At 40.7% G+C, this 19643-nt stretch overlaps 1 protein-coding gene across 1 annotated transcript; it reads left to right on the top strand.

Annotated features, from left to right (window-relative positions):
- Positions 1-16754: 16754 nt before the first annotated feature.
- LOC131929554 (kappaPI-actitoxin-Avd3e-like) lies at positions 16755-18534 on the top strand. The gene is made up of 3 exons (XM_059285822.1): positions 16755-16942; positions 17268-17438; positions 17908-18534. Exons 1-3 carry the CDS (start codon positions 16876-16878, stop codon positions 18087-18089), a joined length of 420 nt encoding a protein of 139 aa, XP_059141805.1. The 5' UTR covers positions 16755-16875; the 3' UTR covers positions 18090-18534.
- Positions 18535-19643: the final 1109 nt, after the last annotated feature.

The following is a 19643-nucleotide window of genomic DNA, read 5'->3' on the forward strand; positions in this document are numbered from 1 at the left end:
GTATTTAAAAAAAAGGTTGGGTACTATAACACACATCTGAAATGTACATGTATTTAAAAAAAAGTTTGGGTACTATAACGCACATCTGAAATGTTGTACATGTATTTAAAAAAAGGTTGGGTACAATAACGCAGATCTGAAATGTTGTATATGTATTTTAAAAAAGGTTGGGTACTATAACGCACATCTGAAATGTTGTATATGTATTTAAACAAAAGGTAGGGTATCATAAGTCATCTATCAACAGGTTGGCTTGCCAGGGATTCGATCCATGCTCAGCGTCGTGACCTCCTAATATTTTTGTAGATTTCTCTAGAGAGCCCGTGCCACTGAGGTCTTTGTCCGAGAATAAAGGTCGGGTACCACAAGTATAACTCACATCTGTAATGTTGTACATGTATTTAAAAAAAAGGTTGGGTACTATAACACACATCTGAAATGTACATGTATTTAAAAAAAGTTTGGGTACTATAACGCACATCTGAAATGTTGTACATGTATTTAAAAAAAGGTTGGGTACAATAACGCAGATCTCAAATGTTGTATATGTATTTTAAAAAAGGTTGGGTACTATAACGCACATCTGAAATGTTGTATATGTATTTAAACAAAAGGTAGGGTATCATAAGTCACATTACTTACTAAGATATCACTTTTTTATGATGATCTTCTTCGTTCAAAATCTTTTTGTTGGAAGAGATTCCCTCCAAGACAGTTAAGTATACGTGTCATTTTGTTATGCGCCATTTAGGCCATTGACTCCAATTTCAGCCTGCTTTTCTTTTTGGATTTGCGTCCATAGCCTTTGTCTAAACAAGAACAAACTACAGGACAGCAGCTGTTTGATTTTTGAGTTGCTAAAAGAGTTGCTGTCCCCAGCTATCGAGCCTAATGTTGTTTGATTTTGGAGTTGCTAAAAGGGTTGCTGTCCCCAGCTATCGAGCCTAATGTTGTTTGATTTTTGAGTTGCAAAAAGAGTTGCTGTCCCCAGCTATCGAGCCTAATGTTGTTTGATTTTGGAGTTGCTAAATGAGTTGCTGTCCCCAGCTATCGAGCCTAATGTTGTTTGATTTTGGAGTTGCTAAAAGGGTTGCTGTCCCCAGCTATCGAGCCTAATGTTGTTTCATTTTGGAGTTGCTATAAGGGTTGCTGTCCCCAGCTATCGAGCTTAATGTTGTTTGATTTTGGAGTTGCTAAAAGGGTTGCTGTCGCCAGCTATCGAGCTTAATGTTGTTTGATTTTGGAGTTGCTAAAAGGGTTGCTGTCCCCAGCTATCGAGCCTAATGTTGTTTCATTTTGGAGTTGCTATAAGGGTTGCTGTCCCCAGCTATCGAGCTTAATGTTGTTTGATTTTGGAGTTGCTAAAAGGGTTGCTGTCGCCAGCTATCGAGCTTAATGTTGTTTGATTTTGGAGTTGCTAAAAGGGTTGCTGTCCCCAGCTATCGAGCCTAATGTTGTTTGATTTTTGAGTTACTAAAAGAGTTGCTGTCCCCAGCTATCGAGCCTAATGTTGTTTGATTTTTGAGTTACTAAAAGAGTTGCTGTCCCCAGCTATCGAGCCTAATCTCTCCGATGTTTCGAACTCGAGACTTTTCGTTTTAGCAACCCCTTTGGCCGACCCCTTTAATGATGATGGCAGTTCTAGATTAAAATATTGAGACATAGAATGACTAAACACAAAGGAGACACTAATTGTTTTTTTTTAATTGTTTTGTCATGACGCTTTGTGTATTTGAACTATCCCGTCATTCAATGTTTATAGTTGTTACACGGAAACATTGCCGTGGCCTGGCTTTGTAATACATACACAACTCCAAACATTCGCGGATAGTAAATATCTAGTGAAAAAAAGTGACAGCTTGCAGCATTGAAAGTGCCGTCAAAAGTATAGCAGTTTAATAGTTACCTTTCTCGTGTTGCTTCAACCCGTTTGTCTGAAAGTAGAAGCAAAATAAAAAAAAATAAACCGGGAGTGATCTCCCCTAAACTTTCTCGAATATTCTTATATAACACTATAGGGAATAGCAACTCGGGATATAGACATTAATTTTAATCCATTTTTAATTACTTAAACTTTAAAAAATAGAATACAATCTTGTAGAAAAAATAATTGCGCACCAAGTGAACGCCAAGCAAAATGTGTATGATAGTGCGGAATATTATTTATATTTTTGTTTTTGAGAAATCGGAAATATAGTAAATTACTACTTTCGGTCAAAGGAAATTAATCAAAATTTGACAGAATGCTGACTTTTAGATTTTTTTTACTTTTCTGTGAAATTTCATTTATCTATATGAAACAGTAGTCACGTTATAGGCTTTTAAAAATTGAAAGTAGAATAAGTTCCACTTCCGGATATCGGAAATCACTGAAAAGTAGATACAGAACTACAAATTTGATATAATACACACACACACACATATATATATATATATATATATATATATATATATATATATATATATATATATGACATTTCATCATCCTAGCTGCAACTGTACTCAATATATCGTGTTCACAGACATACAGATACACACACACACAACACACACACACAGACATACAAACAAAATTGCAAAACTATGTTTTTCCGACTCAGGGAGGTGTAAAACGTCGAGATCTGTAAAAATCTCGTGTTTTTTTTCTTGCACGATTAAATTGCTTCCTTTTTGAGAAATCAGAAATTTTACAGAAGGCAGCAAATTAGATCTTTTATTTATATATGAAATTCTTTTCATATATCTTAAAGAGTTCTCAACTTATAGGCTTTGAAAAATCGAAAGTAGAATAAGTTCCACTTCCGGATATCGGAAATTGCTGAAAAGAACAGAACTACAAATTTTAATAATACGTATATGAAATTTCATCAACCTAGTTGTAAAGGTATTAAAGTTATCGTGTTCACAGACATACATACACACAGACGTACGTACAGAATTGCAAATCCAGTTTTTCCGACACGATTACACTTAATTTTGATAAATCTGGATTTAGAATTTAAATAAGTCCCCTATACCCTATATATGATGAAGTAGTGTCAAGTAAAACGGTGGAAACGGTCAAAATTTCATGTGATTTTTGTGCAGGAATACAATACTTCATCTATACTCTGTATACGAGAAAGTAAAAACGACCCATTAATTTTATGAACAAAATGAAACTGTCAACTTCAGAAAATAAATTTAGGTGCGATAGGTTCAGGGGAAGTTTTTAAATTAACTTATAATACAAAAAATGTAATGTCTGGTAACGCTATTAGATTTCTTTTAAAAACTCATTAAGATAAAACAGAGGAAAAAAATATCAAAGCACATGAAGACTAACTTCGCCTCCAAAGTGTATCAAATCTGATCGTCTTATAAGAATAAGGAGTAATTGGTGATTGGTGATGGTGATAATGGTGGTGATGGTGATGATGATGGTGGTGATGGTGATAATGGTGGTGATGGCGATGATGGTGGTGATTATGATGGTGATGACGATGGTGATGATAATGGTGATGGTGATGATGGTGATGATGGTGGTGATTATGACTGTGATGACGATGGGGAGGATGATGGTGATTATGTTTGTGATGATGAATGCTTCATATAATTTTAAAGAAATATAAATTTATAATACTAAAGATAATTAGTCAAACAAAGTTATCATTCGAAAGAAAACACAATAGTAAAAATTAAATAAAAACACTTTTGACCTCACCTGGTAGGGACTCCCAGCCGCACGTGACGTCAGCAATAAGAGGACCAAGACCAGAAGTCCAGGTGATGTCCACAGCTTCAGTCTCATGCTGACTCCAAACTTGTCTGTTGGTGACTCCAAAGTTGTCTGTAGCTGACTCTAAAGTTGTGTGTAGCTGACTCCAAAGTTGTCTTTGGTGACCTCAAAGTTGTCTGTTGGTGACTCCAAAGTTGTCTGTACGTGACTCAAAAGTTTTCAGCTCTTCTTTGATGTTTGTAACTGAAACTATGAGACAAGACACGCAATCGTGTAAGTCCAGTTAACTTTCGAAACCTTACTAATGACGATAGATCAATCTATTTTTTGGCTAAGACGAACTCGATGAGACAGGAGAACGTAACTCTAAGAAATCATTTTACTAATAGGGAATTTAACTCAATATTCCAGTTATTGGTCCTGTGGCTACTGGCCCAGTGGTGGTTCCTTGATGGCTGTGGTGCATTTGTTATTTATTGCCCATACGTATAGTTTTTGCCAGGGGCGGAACTACAGTGCCGCCAGACCCCGCAACGCGGGGGGGGGGGGGGGGTGGGGGGGGGACGCCATTTAGTGGCCCACAGCCGACCATAATAAAAATTTGTTATAGTTAAAAAAAAAAACCTTTTTTTTTTCATTTTTTTACTTGATGGTTGTTTTGTAAAAAGAATACTGTAGAATATTGTAGCTGGGGCTGGATTATCTTTATTCTATAGACACCATCCCACGCTTTTGTATATTCTTTTTCCCTTTGTTTTTAAACCACTGTGAGTCCTCTTTCTCTTACAATCAAACTTCCTAGCTGTACATTCACTACTTTTCACATTTTATCACACGCTAGTCAGCGGATGTTAATTTAATAGCATATTATTAATTAGTTTGACAAATCTTATTCATAAAACAAGGAAAGTAAGACTATTTTTATATTATTAGTACATGAATTAATTGAAGATTTATAATCTTAATTAATATATAAAAACCCATGTGCACAACTTTCTCTCTCTCTTTCTCTCTGTCCGCAAAATATTTTCACAGGCTATGATATCGGTATCTTCAGCGATATACGGAGACCTTGATAAAGACTTTTGTTGAAAATAATATGGTAGATGTTTTAAATGTACAAAAAAATGTATTTAAAGAAGAAAAAATAAAAATGAGGCATATTCAAATGTAGAAAAACAGTTTTAATTTTGCGAACGGAAATTGTTTATAGTTGTGACAAGAACGTAATAAACAATGTCACAAATATTTTCACTAAAGAAAGAACACAAAACTAATGGCGTTATCTTTCGATTTTAGAATATAAAGAAATTAACAATTGTATTCAAATTCGATTTAGATCTATAGATCTACTTATCGGGACGTACGCTATGCAATGTATACAACTTTATCGGCCAAAAGTAATACAAATTACTTTAAAAAACAACAGAAATACCATTGAGCAGCCGGGTTTTTAAAGGAATCATTTAATTCTCTTAATTTCTTAAATATCTTTTTGACCCCTTCATCGTGTACTTTGTGGCCAAACGGCACAGGTCCCCGTGTTCTATTGCTCCAAGGCAGGAGCCTACCAAATTTGAAGCTGCTGCAGCGCCCGTAAGTGCCCTATCGGGCACCCAAGCACTTTGATTTATATATATATATATGTATATATATATATATATATATATATATATATATATATATATATATATATATATATATATATATATATATATAGGGGGGGGGGCAAATGTTTTTTTTTTGCGGGGCGGCCCTTTTTTTCTAGTTCCGCCACTTGTTTTTGCCAATTTGTGTATATGTTATTGAGTGAGTTGCCAGGATATCTACAAGTCACTGTATAGCGCATCACAGCCATATAACAGATAGCAAAATGAACTGTTCCTAACACAAAATTAAATCCTCGTCTTAGTTTATCCATCCCATATAGGCCTACATCTCTTTTTTTTCCAAAAACATAGCTTCGCCTACTCTGGTTCTAATTTGTGAAACAATCTTCTTAATAAAATAAAACTATCTAGGTCGGCGTGGCCGAGTCGGTTGCTAAACCAAAAAGTCTCGAGTTCGAACCCTCGAGCAGATGAGGCTCGTTAGCTGAGACAGCCACTCTTCTAGGAGAGACAACTCCAAAATCAAACAACTGCTGCCTTGTAGGTTGTTCTTGGTTGGACAAAGGCTATGGAAGCAAATCCAAAAAGAAAAGCAGGCTGAAATCGGAGTCAATGGCCTCAATGGCGCTTATCTAGTTGATGGAGGCGTGGTCGAGTCGGCAAAAAGCTCAAGGTTGATAAATTCGAAAAGTCTCGAGTTCAAACCCTCTGTCAGAAGGCTCGATCCCTTCCAACAATAAAAATTAAGAACGAAGAAGAAGAAGAAGAGATATTTTTAAGATGAGACAAAACTAGACATTTATCAAAAATGAAGAACAAAAACTAGAACTTTTTACAGTTCAGGCGTAACTAGATATTTTTACACAGAACAAAATATTTTTAGATCATGGAAACTAGACAGTTATCAAACATGAAAAAATTTAATAAAATTAGATTACATAAATCTAGACTTTGATGAGACGTGACTAAAGTAAACATATACACATTACAAAAATTAGACATTTATCAAATTAGACAAAAGTATACAATCTACTTCACCTGCGTACCTGGATGTACAACAAAACTTGTGTACCTGACGGTGAGACTTGCAGGCTGACGTGGATCCACCAAACAGACCAAAGTCCAGGTCCGGATCTGTTGTCTGGTGTCGTTGAGTCATCGCTCAGCACTATATAAAGCCTGGTAGAAAACACAGTTCGTGTCACGTGTTGACCGTATTTTGGATATATTAATATGGTCCATAGGCCACATGAGGAGAGAGATCAGACAAAAACTGTGCAGGGGGTATGGTGAATGTAGATGTTCATATATTGCTCTTTATAGTAAGGTGTAGAGGTTCATATAGACTTGTATGGTGGGGTTAGAGGTTCATATAGATCTTTAGAGTGTGCTGTAGAGGTTCATATAGACTTGTATGGTGGAGTTAGATGTTCAGTTAGATCTTTAGAGTGAGGTGTAGAGGTTCATATATACTTGTATGGTGGGGTTAGAGGTTCATATAGATATTTAGAGTAAGGTGTAGAGGTTTATATAGATGTTCAGAGGGAGGTGTAGAGGTTCATGTAGATCTTTATGTTGATGTGTAGATGTTGGCTAAACTGGCATAACTCCATGAGCTATACCAGCAGCACTGTAAACTCCTGGCATGACCCCCAGAGTTATGTCAACCAAGCTGGGAAAATCTGCGTGGGTAGGAGTCAGACAATAGCTAGCACCCTGTGGGTTGGAACATAAGGCCAGCAACTTTATATCGTAAAAACAAACCCGCTACAGAAACCAGAACAGGAAGCAATACAACTTTTAAAACCGGTGAAATATCAGCAGTTTCTCAGAATATGACGGATTCAGATGTGACAACTAAATCCCAGACACGAAAAACGGGTCTACTACACCCCAAAACAAATATAAAAATAGGTAGTTTGAACGCAAGAGCATTCCATTAACTAGGACAACAAGAAGAGGCAGCTAACGAAATGAAAAGATACAATATAGACATACCAGCGCTACAAGAAACACGGCTGACAGGACAAGGAAAAAGCCACGTGCTGTTAGATGACTGGACAGGAGAAATAATTGGGTCTACAGAAGAAAAATATCAACAAGCAGAGGAAACTGTGATGGTAAACAAACAAGCTTTTGAGGCATTGCTGGTCTGGGACCCAATCAGTGAAAGTATGTAGCTTTCCTGTCTAGTATCAAAATACTCAAACCTGTAACTAGGGAAAATGCGGTAGAAAACACTAGCTCACATAGATTAAAGGAGGAAATAGAAAAATAATACAAAGCAAAGGACACATAAATTAAAACAAAACTCATCAGGGCAGGACATTCGCAATTACCATGACACTCTATCACAGAAAGCAGAAAAAGCAAGCCTCACAAATGACACGAAGACCGTCTACAACATACGTAAATAAGTAGCAAACACATTTAACAATCTAAACAATGGAAACAATGCAAACAATGGACACTTAATAGGAAAAAAACCGGGCAGGATATGTGAAAAGGAAAAAGTCGATAGATGGAAGGAATAGTTTACATAATTACTAAACAGACCACCAAGCCAAACAGAACTGGATATCAATACTGGACCTATACAAAATCAAAAGTGACGGCAGTTATACAAAAATTGACAAAAACTGAATTCATGAAAGGCACCAGGTGTAGATTATATAACTGCTGAAATGTTTAGAGCACAAACCACAGAGACACCAAGATTCATCTGTAAAATTTTTCAATAAGTCTGAAACAACAGAAAACCCCCCAGATGAATAGAAAACTGGTCTAATAGTCAAACTGTCGAAAAATGGGAAGAAAAATCTTTGAAAATGGCGAGGCATCACACTCTTACCGCTCACCAGAAAATACTTTTCATGATCATTCTAGACAGGATCTCCAGAGCTGCAGATGAAAAAAATGCGGAACGAACAAGCTGGGTTTAGGAAAGGCAAATCATGCATTGATCACAAATTTACCTTGCGACAAATACTAGAACAAAACAATGAATGCAAAAGCACCATCTATGCATTATTCATTTATTTTGGAAAGGTTTTTGGTAGTCTAGATAGAAACAACGACTAACTAATGGTATTAAAATGTCTAGAAGATAAAATACAGCATGTCTTCTATTACACACTGAATTAAAGCAGAATCCAAACATCAGCGAGGGGGGGGGGCGGCGGGGGGGGGGGGGCATATGTCCCCGGGCGCCAACCTTAGGGGGCGCCGAAATGGGTTGGAAAAATAAATTGAAAGTTTGAGGTGGGTGCAAATTGAAAGTATGAGGGGGGGGGTGCAAATCGAAATCTTGAGGGGGGAAGCAAATCGAAATCTTGAGAGGGGGAGGGGGTGCAAATCGAAAAGTTTGTCCCCGGGCGCCGGGTAGGGTCGCTACGCCTCTGCCAAACCTAGATATTAAATTGGAAATCCAACCCGACACCTACCGCGGAATAAATTATATTTCAACGGGTTACATATTTCAACAACGCTAGACAGCATTCACCGGGTAGTAGATATATTGAGAGATCTAATTGGTAAATGCCGACAGTTTTAATCTGATGGCCCAGTCTACTGAACACATGCATGTGATATTAAGGACATTGATGTGTCCAATCTGCAACGGTCATGTTGTGTTGTAGCTATGCGTCGTGTGGTTCTTATGATACAAGTTGAACAAGTCTGATAATTAATTCTTATTATTTTAGAAGTTTATTAATGTTGACATTATTACGGCATGTCTCCCATTTTTAGTTTCAGCTAAACACTTCATAACGACGTGTACATAACACTACGGAGGGGGGGGGGGAGCAGGGCGGACTTTCGTGAGAAAGTAGCGTCGGCTTCACTCTAACTAGCTGTCCTAATATTTGTACTAGCATGCCTGTCCCGCGTGTTGCTGCGATCTTACAATAATGTCTGACGAACTATTTTAAGAGGGTATCATCAATGCGTTACCAATCTTAAATTCTTGGATGTGTGACCTTGTTTTCTAAAGCTTGTCGGGGCACGGTTTGCCCACACTACCGCCTTATTACGCTGTACGCCAATCACTCTCCGTAATAGTGATGTAGAACACACTTCAGAGACCGCTCAGACGTTAAATACATAGCGGGGCGCTCTCGGAAGCCCCCGTAACACTACTGCAAGGCAGACGCGTAGCGAGCCTTCCCAGCGCCCGGGGACAAACTTTCATTTTGGCGCCCCGCCCCCCCCCCCCCCCCCCAAATATTTTTTATGTTTATAATCCAAAACTGCAGCTAAAATGTGCTTTTAACTTTTTCCAACCCATTTTGGCACCCCTAGGGTGGGCGAACGTGGAAATATGTACCCACCCACCCCTCCCCCCCACTTCGCTACGCCTCTGCCGCAAGGGCAACGCGTACAGCCCCTGCCTCGTTTTAAACCTATTTTTTAGAGATGGCCAGCCTATTGTGTGGAGATGGCCAGCCTATTGTGTAGAGATGGCCAGCCTATTGTGTAGAGATGGCCAGCCTATTGTGTAGAGATGGCCAGCCTATTGTGTGGAGATGGCCAGCCTATTGTGTGGAGATGGCCTATTGTGTGGAGATGGCCAGCCTATTGTGTAGAGATGGCCTATTGTGTGGAGATGGCCTATTGTGTAGAGATGGCCAGCCTATTGTGTGGAGATGGCCTATTGTGTAGAGATGGCCGGCCTATTGTGTAGAGATGGCCGGCCTATTGTGTAGAGATGGCCAGCCTATTGTGTGGAGATGGCCAGCCTATTGTGTGGAGATGGCCAGCCTATTGTGTGGAGATGGCCAGCCTATTGTGTAGAAATGGCCGGCCTATTGTGTAGAGATGGCCAGCCTATTGTGTAGAGATGGCCAGCCTATTGTGTAGAGATGGCCGGCCTATTGTGTAGAGATGGCCGGCCTATTGTGTAGAGATGGCCAGCCTATTGTGTAGAGATGGCCGGCCTATTGTGTGGAGATGGCCAGCCTATTGTGTGGAGATGGCCAGCCTATTGTGTGGAGATGGCCAGCCTATTGTGTAGAGATGGCCGGCCTATTGTGTAGAGATGGCCAGCCTATTGTGTAGAGATGGTCAGCCTATTGTGTAGAGATGGCCAGCCTATTGTGTAGAGATGGCCAGCCTATTGTGTAGAGATGGCCAGCCTATTGTGTAGAGATGGCCAGCCTATTGTGTGGAGATGGCCAGCCTATTGTGTGGAGATGGCCAGCCTATTGTGTAGAGATGGCCAGCCTATTGTGTAGAGATGGCCAGCCTATTGTGTGGAGATGGCCAGCCTATTGTGTAGAGATGGCCAGCCTATTGTGTGGAGATGGCCAGCCTATTGTGTAGAGATGGCCAGCCTATTGTGTAGAGATGGCCAGCCTATTGTGTGGAGATGTCCAGCCTATTGTGTAGAGATGTCCAGCCTATTGTGTAGAGATGGCCTATTGTGTAGAGATGGCCAGCCTATTGTGTAGAGATGGCCAGCCTATTGTGTAGAGATGGCCAGCCTATTGTGTAGAGATGTCCAGCCTATTGTGTAGAGATGGCCGGCCTATTGTGTGGAGATGGCCTATTGTGTAGAGATGGCCAGCCTATTGTGTAGAGATGGCCAGCCTATTGTGTAGAGATGGCCGGCCTATTGTGTAGAGATGGCCTATTGTGTAGAGATGGCCAGCCTATTGTGTGGAGATGGCCTATTGTGTGGAGATGGCCAGCCTAATGTGTGGAGATGGCCAGCCTATTGTGTGGAGATGGCCAGCCTATTGTGTGGAGATGGCCAGCCTATTGTGTGGAGATGGCCAGCCTATTGTGTAGAGATGGCCAGCCTATTGTGTGGAGATGGCCAGCCTATTGTGTAGAGATGGCCAGCCTATTGTGTAGAGATGGCCAGCCTATTGTGTAGAGATGGCCAGCCTATTGTGTGGAGATGGCCAGCCTATTGTGTAGAGATGGCCTATTGTGTAGAGATGGCCAGCCTATGGGGTAGAGATGGCCAGCCTATTGTGTAGAGATGGCCAGCCTATTGTGTAGAGATGGCCAGCCTATGGTGTAGAGATGGCCAGCCTATTGTGTAGAGATGGCCAGCCTATTGTGTAGAGATGGCCTATTGTGTGGTTGAGGGGGGTGCAAATCGAAATCTTGAAGGGGGGGGGGGGTGCAAATCGAAAAGTTTGTCCCCGGGCGCCAAGACGGGTCGCTACGCCTCTGAACTAGATTATCACGTAATCCATTATCTGGATATCGACAATTGTCAAAAAAAAAATTAATTCAATATTGAGAATGACATGAGGTTGGCGTTAACCGCGAATTTCGAGGCTAGTAAATAATAAACGAAATAGCATGGAATCTCATCATTACCATTAAATCCTTTTTCACATATAATTTTTAAAAATTTATACGTGAAAAACTTATTTCGTTGTTCAATAGTTACCTTAATTTTATTGTTTAAAATAGTATGTGGGTCGCGAGTCATTTAGTTTTTATAAAAGGGGTCGCCACCTCGAAGCAGCCTGCGTCAAGACAAACAAAAATTGAATGAGCTTGACTTGGAAAATCACACAACTGAAAATAATGTACTAATAAATTAATCAAAGAGACAATATGTGAAATTTTATTTGTATTCATATTTGTTATAGAAATATTATCTTATTTTAACTACTTTAAAATGCATCAATTAGTTTTAAAAATAGGCATCAAAACCATGTGTGTGTATATGAGTATGCTAGGTGGAATGTGTGTGTGTGTGTGTGTGTATCTGCATCAGAGGCGTAGCGAGGGGGGAGACGGGGGGGGCGGACCGCACCAGGTGACACCATTTAAGGGGGTGACACCAAGTCAAAAAATAGTAAAATATATATAGAAAAATGATAATTCCACTTAATTAAGTGATTAATTCAAGTATTAAATAGTGTTTTAAGAGGTGCAAATCGAAAGTTTGAGGGGGGGGGGGGGAGTTGCAAGTCGAAAGTCTGAGGGAGGGGGGGGGGTGCAAATTGAAAATTGAAAGTTTGTTCCCGGGAAGGGTCGCTACGCCTCTGGGGCGTGACACCATTAAGTGCCGCACATGGTGACACTCGACCTCGCTACGCCACTCATCTGCATCATGAGTTTATACTTTCCAATTAAATACTTTGATTAACTACATCAAGCCCGTATCCCCCACCCCCAGTACTAGTTGGATTAACTAACCCAAGCCCATATACACCCCGCCCCCAGTACTAGTTGGATTAACTACCCCAGGCTCGTATCCCCCACCCCCAGTACTGGTTGGATTAACTAAATCAGGCCCTTATCCCCTACCCCCAGTACTAGTTGGATTAACTTAATCAGGCCCGTATCACCCACCCCCAGTACTAGTTGGATTAACAAAATCAGGCCCTTTACTCCCCACCCCCAGTACTAGATGGATTAACTAATTCAGGCCCGTATCCCCCACCCCCATTACTAGTTGGATTAACTAAATTAACTAAATCAGGCCCTTATCCCCCACTCCCAGTACTGGTTGGATTAACTAAATCAGGCCCTTATCCCCCACACCCAGTACTAGTTGGATTAACTAAATCAGGCCCTTATCCCCCACCCCCAGGACTAGTTGGATTAACTAAATCAGGCCCGTATCCCCCACCCCTAGTACTAGTTGGATTAACTAAATCAGGCCCGTATTACCCACCCCCAGTACTAGTTGGATTAACAAAATCGGACCCGCATACCCCACCCCCAGTACTATTTGGATTAACTACTCCAGTGCTGTTTCCCCCACCCCCAGTACTTCTCCCTGACTAAATTTCTCAAGCCAGTAACTCACAAGTGACAGAAAATTGCTTCGGCCCCGCCAGGTGACACCCCTCCCCTCATGACAAACAAAATTCAAGTCAGCAAACTTGTCTCGGGTCCCAATACAATTTTTTTGTTAAGCTTGTTTTAAAAGGTTAGTCTGGTCAATTGCGAAAGCATCAAATAAATATATAAATAAATAAACAAGTTGAAAACAAAATTTTCTTTAGGAAAACGATCTCAAACAGAGTATCTGAGATGCAATTTATCCAGCAAAAACGGGGCATTAGGCAGCAACACAACTCCACCATGCCTACATGTGGGGCATAAGGCAGCAAGACAACTACACCATGCCTACATGTGGGGCATAAGGTAGCAACACAACTCCACCATGCCTACATGTGGGGCATAATGCAACAACACAACTCCACCATGCCTATGTGTCGGGGCATAAGGCAGCAACACAACTCCACCATGCCTACATGTGGGGCATAAGGCAGCAACACAACTCCAAAATGCCTACATGTGGGGCATAAGGCAGCAACACAACTCCAAAATGCCTACATGTGGGGCATAAGGTAGCAACACAACTCCACCATGCCTACATGTGGGGCATAAGGCAGCAACAAAACTCCACCATGCCTACATGTGGGGCATAAGGCAGCAACATAACTCCATCATGCCTATGTGTCGGGGCATAAGGCAGCAACACAACTCCAGCATGCCTATGTGTCGGGGCATAAGGTAGCAACACAACTCCACCATGCCTACATGTGGGGCATAATGCAACAACACAACTCCACCATGCCTTTTGTAGGGGCATAAGGCAGCAACACAACTCCACCATGCCTATGTGTCGGGGCATAAGGCAGCAACACTACTACACCATGCCTACATGTGGGATATAAGGCAGCAACACAACTCCAAAATGCCTACATGTGGGGCATAAGGCAGCAACACAACTCCACAAGCATATGTGTCGAGGCATAAGGCAGCAACACAACTCCAGCATGCCTACATGTGGGGCATAAGGCAGCAACACAACTCCAGCATGCCTATGTGTCGGGGCATAAGGCAGCAACACAACTCCACCATGCCTACATGTGGGGCATAAGGCAGCAACACAACTCCAGCATGGCAATGTGTCGGGGCATAAGGCAGCAACACAACTCTTCCATGCCTACATGTGGGGCATAAGGCAGCAACACAACTCCACCATGCCTACATGTGGGGCATAAGGCAGCAACACAACTCCACCATGCCTATGTGTCGGGGCATAAGGCAGCAACACAACTCCAGCATGCCCATGTGTCGGGGCATAAGGCAGCAACACAACTCTTCCATGCCTACATGTGGGGCATAAGGCAGCAACACAACTCCAGCATACCAACATGTGGGGCATAAGGCAGCAACACAACTCCACCATGCCTACATGTGGGGCATAAGGCAAAAACACAACTCCAGCATGCCTATGTGTCGAGGCATAAGGCAGCAACACAACTCCACCATGCCTATGTGTTGGGGCATAAGGCAGCAACACAAATCCACCATGCCTATGTGTCGGGGCATAAGGCAGCAACACAACTCCAACATGCCTACATGTGGGGCCTAAGGCAGCAACACAACTCCAGCATGCCTACATGTGGGGCATAAGGCAAAAACATAACTCCACCATGCCTACATGGGGGGCATAAGGCAGCAACACAACTCCAGCATGCCTACATGTGGGGCATAAGGCAGCAACACAACTCAAGCATGCTCATGTGTCGGGGCATAAGGCAAAAACATAACTCCACCATGCCTACATGTGGGGCATAAGGCAGCAACACAACTCCACCATGCCTATGTGTCGGGGCATAATGCAGCAACACAACTCCACCATGCCTACATGTGGAGCATAAGGCAAAAACACAACTCCACCATGCCTACATGTGGGGCATGTAAAAAACAAATTGACTTCATTTAAAAGTCGACGAGTCGGATATTAAATTGTATGTCACAGATGGTGGGGCTAATTAGATGTATCACCAGTTAAGGTGTGTGTCTGCCTAAATGAAAACCAAAAATGTCTACCTAACCTAAATGTCATTCAGCCACTGTTAACGGAAATGTCCTATAACCAATGTTTATCTAGGTGTCAACTAGTCATAACAAAAATGTCAACTAACAATTTTTTTAACAAAATATTGCCTAGTCATTGCTTACCTTAATGTCACCCAGCCTTTGTCTGAATAAATGTGATCTAGCTGTTGTTAACAAAACAGTCATATAGCCATTGTCTACTTCACTGTCCACTAGTCATTGTTAACCAAAATGTCATCCAACAATTTTTTAAACTAAATGTCACTTAGCCAATGTTTAACTAAATGTCACAAAAACATCATCTTTTAATCACGCTCAATAAAGCTAGTTTATTTATTTTTAATTCTTTTAACCCCAATAAAAACAAAGTTTGTTTCCTGACATAGCAGTCTATTGGTCTGATAAATATAATAACACGTAGGCCTACATTCTCAAACTGTTCAAATAACATTTTCATTTAGACATAGCAGTCTATTGGTCTGATAAAGATTATAACACATACATTCTCAAACTGTTCAAATAACATTTTCATTTAGACATAGCAGTCTATTGGTCTGATAGAGATTATAACACATACATTCTCAAACTGTTCAAATAACGTTTTCTTTCAGACATAGCAGTCTATTGGTCTGATAAAGATTATAACACATACATTCTCAAACTGTTCAAATAACGTTTTCTTTCATACATAGCAGTCTATTGGTCTGATAAAGATTATAACACATACATTCTCAAACTGTTCAAATAACGTTTTCTTTCAGACATAGCAGTCTATTGGTCTGATAAAGATTATAACACCTACATTCTCAAACTGTTCAAATAACGTTTTCTTTCAGACATAGCAGTCTATTGGTCTGATAAAGATTATAACACATACATTCTCAAACTGTTCAAATAACGACAAGAATGTCTTGTTCCGACTGTAAAGATCTTCATAACTGAGGACCAAACCATTAAATAAAAAAAAATTGGCTATAACAGGCAAATTAAGTGAAAACTGAGTATTTGAGACGTTAAACAGTATTGATATGTGTTCGTATTAGATTATGTATTTATCGGTTAAAGAAAGCATCAAACTATAGACAGAAACTAGTTACTGTTATAGACAGAAACTAGTTATCGTTATAGACAGAAACTAGTTATCGTTATAGACAGAAACTATTTATCGTTATAGACAGAAACTAGTTATCGTTATAGACAGAAACTAGTTATCGTTATAGACAGAAACTAGTTATCGTTATAGACAGAAACTAGTTATCGTTATACACAGAAACTAGTTATCGTTATAGACAGAAACTAGTTATCGTTATAGACAGAAACTAGTTATCGTTATAGACAGAAACTAGTTATCGTTATAGACAGAAACTAGTTATCGTTATAGACAGAAACTAGTTATCGTTAAAACGGGTAACAAAACTCGTAGAGTCCATTCAGACAGTTTAGCACAAGGAGAGTCCATTTAGACAGTTTAGCCGAAAGCTAACCTAGCTAGTCACACCTCTGATAATGACTAACTTAGTCACGCCTCTGATAATGACTTACTTAATCTGATAATGACAAAGTCACACCACTGATCGCCCACCACTCGCCCACTATATAAACACTTGCATTTCAACACGTCACAAGACCAAGTCCAGTTGAGGAATTCATCAATACATCATCAACACATCAGACCCCAGACTCTAGCCAGAAATATTCCAGCAGTTGCCAGATCAAATGTCTCCTAAACTTTTTATTCTCTGCCTTATGGCAATGCTGGTCAAAAATTCTATTCCAGAGAACAGTAAGTCGAGCGATTTTATTTGAATCCCGCGTTCGTTGGATGCGACTTAGAGCATTTCTTCCTCTTCTTCGTACTCATTTGTAATGTTAGGCGTGATTACAGCTGGTTCCACAGCAACCACAATACTTTTCTGTATTAGTTAGGGGGAGGGGAGGCTCTAGCTAATTATACACCGCCCACAACACTATTCTATATATTGAGAGAAGGGGGAATTCTAGCCATTTACACCCCGTCCCCCTACAACACCATTGTTTTATATTACTTGAGGGGGCGTTCTAGCAAGTTATACACCGCCAACAATTCTGTTTAATGTGATCTCCCACAGGTTACACTTGTCATCTACAAAAGATTGTAGGGCCGTGTAGGGCAAAACTACCCAGATACTACTATAATATGGAATCGGGCCGCTGCGAAAAATTTCATTACGGCGGCTGTGGAGGGAATGGAAATAATTTCAGAAACAGGAAGCAGTGCGAGTTTGTCTGTGAATCCATCGGTAGGTCTCTGTCTATGTCATGTGTGCGTGTGTTCATGCGTATACACGTGTACGTGTGCATGTACGTGTAGGAGTACATGTATGTGTATATGTATGCGTGTGTATGTGTGTATGTGTGGTAATGTGTATGTGTGGTAATGTTGGGGGTGTGGGTGGGTGTGGGGTTACGTGTGTGGATGAGAGTGGAAATGAACGGGTGTAGGAGCTTATGTTGGTGTGTGTGTGTGGTAATGTTGAGGGTGTGAGTGGATGTGGGGTTACGTGTGTGAGTGTGAGTGGAAATGAGCGGTTGTAGGAGCTGGTGTTGGTGTGTGTGTGTGAGCGTTGGCGTGGGAATAGACTTGCATGTTCTGAAGCTGTAGTTGTTATTGTTTCTCTTGTTTTTGTTGTTGTAGTTCGGTTGTATGTATGATACAAAATGCACGTGAGTATTATTTTAACATATTGATCACACTTCAAAAATTTCTAGACCCTATCTGCTCGCTTCCACCGGACGAAGGAGAATGTGAAGCCAGTTTTGAGGCTTATTACTATGACGAGGAATCCAGAAAGTGCAAGCAATTTATCTACGGCGGCTGTGACGGAAATGAGAATAGGTTTGACAGCAAACAAGAATGCGAAGAATTCTGCGTCAGGACAAACAAAATTTGATTGAGCTTGATTTGGAAAATCACACAACTGAAACTAATGTACTAATAAATTAATCAAAGAAACAATATGTGAAATTTTATTGTATTCATATTTTTATAGAAATATTATCTTATTTTAACTACTTTAAAAATGCATCAATTAATTTTAAAAATAGGCATCAAAACCACCAGGTAGCCTTCCATAAACTAGACTAGTCCCTTGCATATTGCTATACCGAGATTTTATTCTTCAAACAACTCTTCAGAGAGGCATACATCTGAACAACGATACCACGCGACTTACACAACACATTAATGCAGCGCATCAAAACATGAACAGGAAATTGTCGTTTTTTTCAGTCTAATATAATAATGCAGGACAACACAACGTATATCACAGTGCCATGGATTTGACAATACTAGGTCTGATAATAAACAAAATTAGAGAGTTAAATTAATAGATATAAAATACAAATAAAATAATTATGAAAATCTTTTAAGCAACGACTGCAAACGTTTTTTTTGTTGAATCTGCATGTGTGTGTGTGTGTGTACTTTGGGATTTTATTTCTACGTGTTGTTTTTTTCTTTTTGTGCATGTGTGCGTATATGAGTATGCTAGGTGGAATGTGTGTGTATCTGCATCAGAGGCGTAGCTAGGGGGGGACGGGGGGCGGACCGCACCTGGTGACACCATTTAAGGGGGTGACACCAAGTCAAAAAAATAGTAAAATATATAGAGAAAAATGATAATTCCACTTAATTAAGTGATTAATTCAAGTGTTTAATCGAAAGTTTGAGGGGTGGGGGGGGGGGGGCTGGGCTGCAAGTCGAAAGTCTGAGGGAGGGGGGTTGCAAATTGAAAATTGAAAGTTTGTTCCCGGGAAGGTTCGCTACGCCTCTGGGGCGTGACACCATTAAGTGCCGCACCTGGTGACACTCGACCTCGCTACGCCACTGATCTGCATCATGAGTTTATACTTTCCAATTAAATACTTTGATTAACTACATCAAGCCCGTATCCCCAACCCCAAGTACTAGTTGAATTAACTAATCCAAGCCCATAAACACCCCACCCCCAGTACTGGTTGGATTAACTACCCCAGGCCCGTATCCCCCACCCCCAGTACTGGTTGGATTAACAAAATCAGGCCCTTATCCCCCACCCCCAGTACTAGTTGGATTAACTAAATCAGGCCCGTATCACCCACCCCCAGTACTAGTTGGATTAACAAAATCAGGCCCGCATACCCCACCCCCAGTACTAGATGGATTAACTAAATCAGGCCCGCATACCCCACCCCCAGTACTAGATGGATTAACTAAATCAGGCCCGCATACCCCACCCCCAGTACTAGATGGATTAACTAAATCAGGCCCGCATACCCCACCCCCAGTACTATTTGGATTAACTACTCCAGTGCTGTTTCTCCCACCCCCAGTACTTCTCCCTGAACCAAATTTCTCAAGCCAGTAACTCACAAGTGACCGAAAATTGCCTCTGCCCCGCCAGGTGACACCCCTCCCCTCATGACAAACAAAATTCAAGTCAGCAAACTTGTCTCGGGTGCCAATA

Source organism: Physella acuta, unplaced genomic scaffold (assembly GCF_028476545.2).
Source record: "Physella acuta isolate Inbredline_101_S28 unplaced genomic scaffold, ASM2847654v3 ptg001649l, whole genome shotgun sequence".
Classification (NCBI taxonomy): domain Eukaryota; kingdom Metazoa; phylum Mollusca; class Gastropoda; family Physidae; genus Physella; species Physella acuta.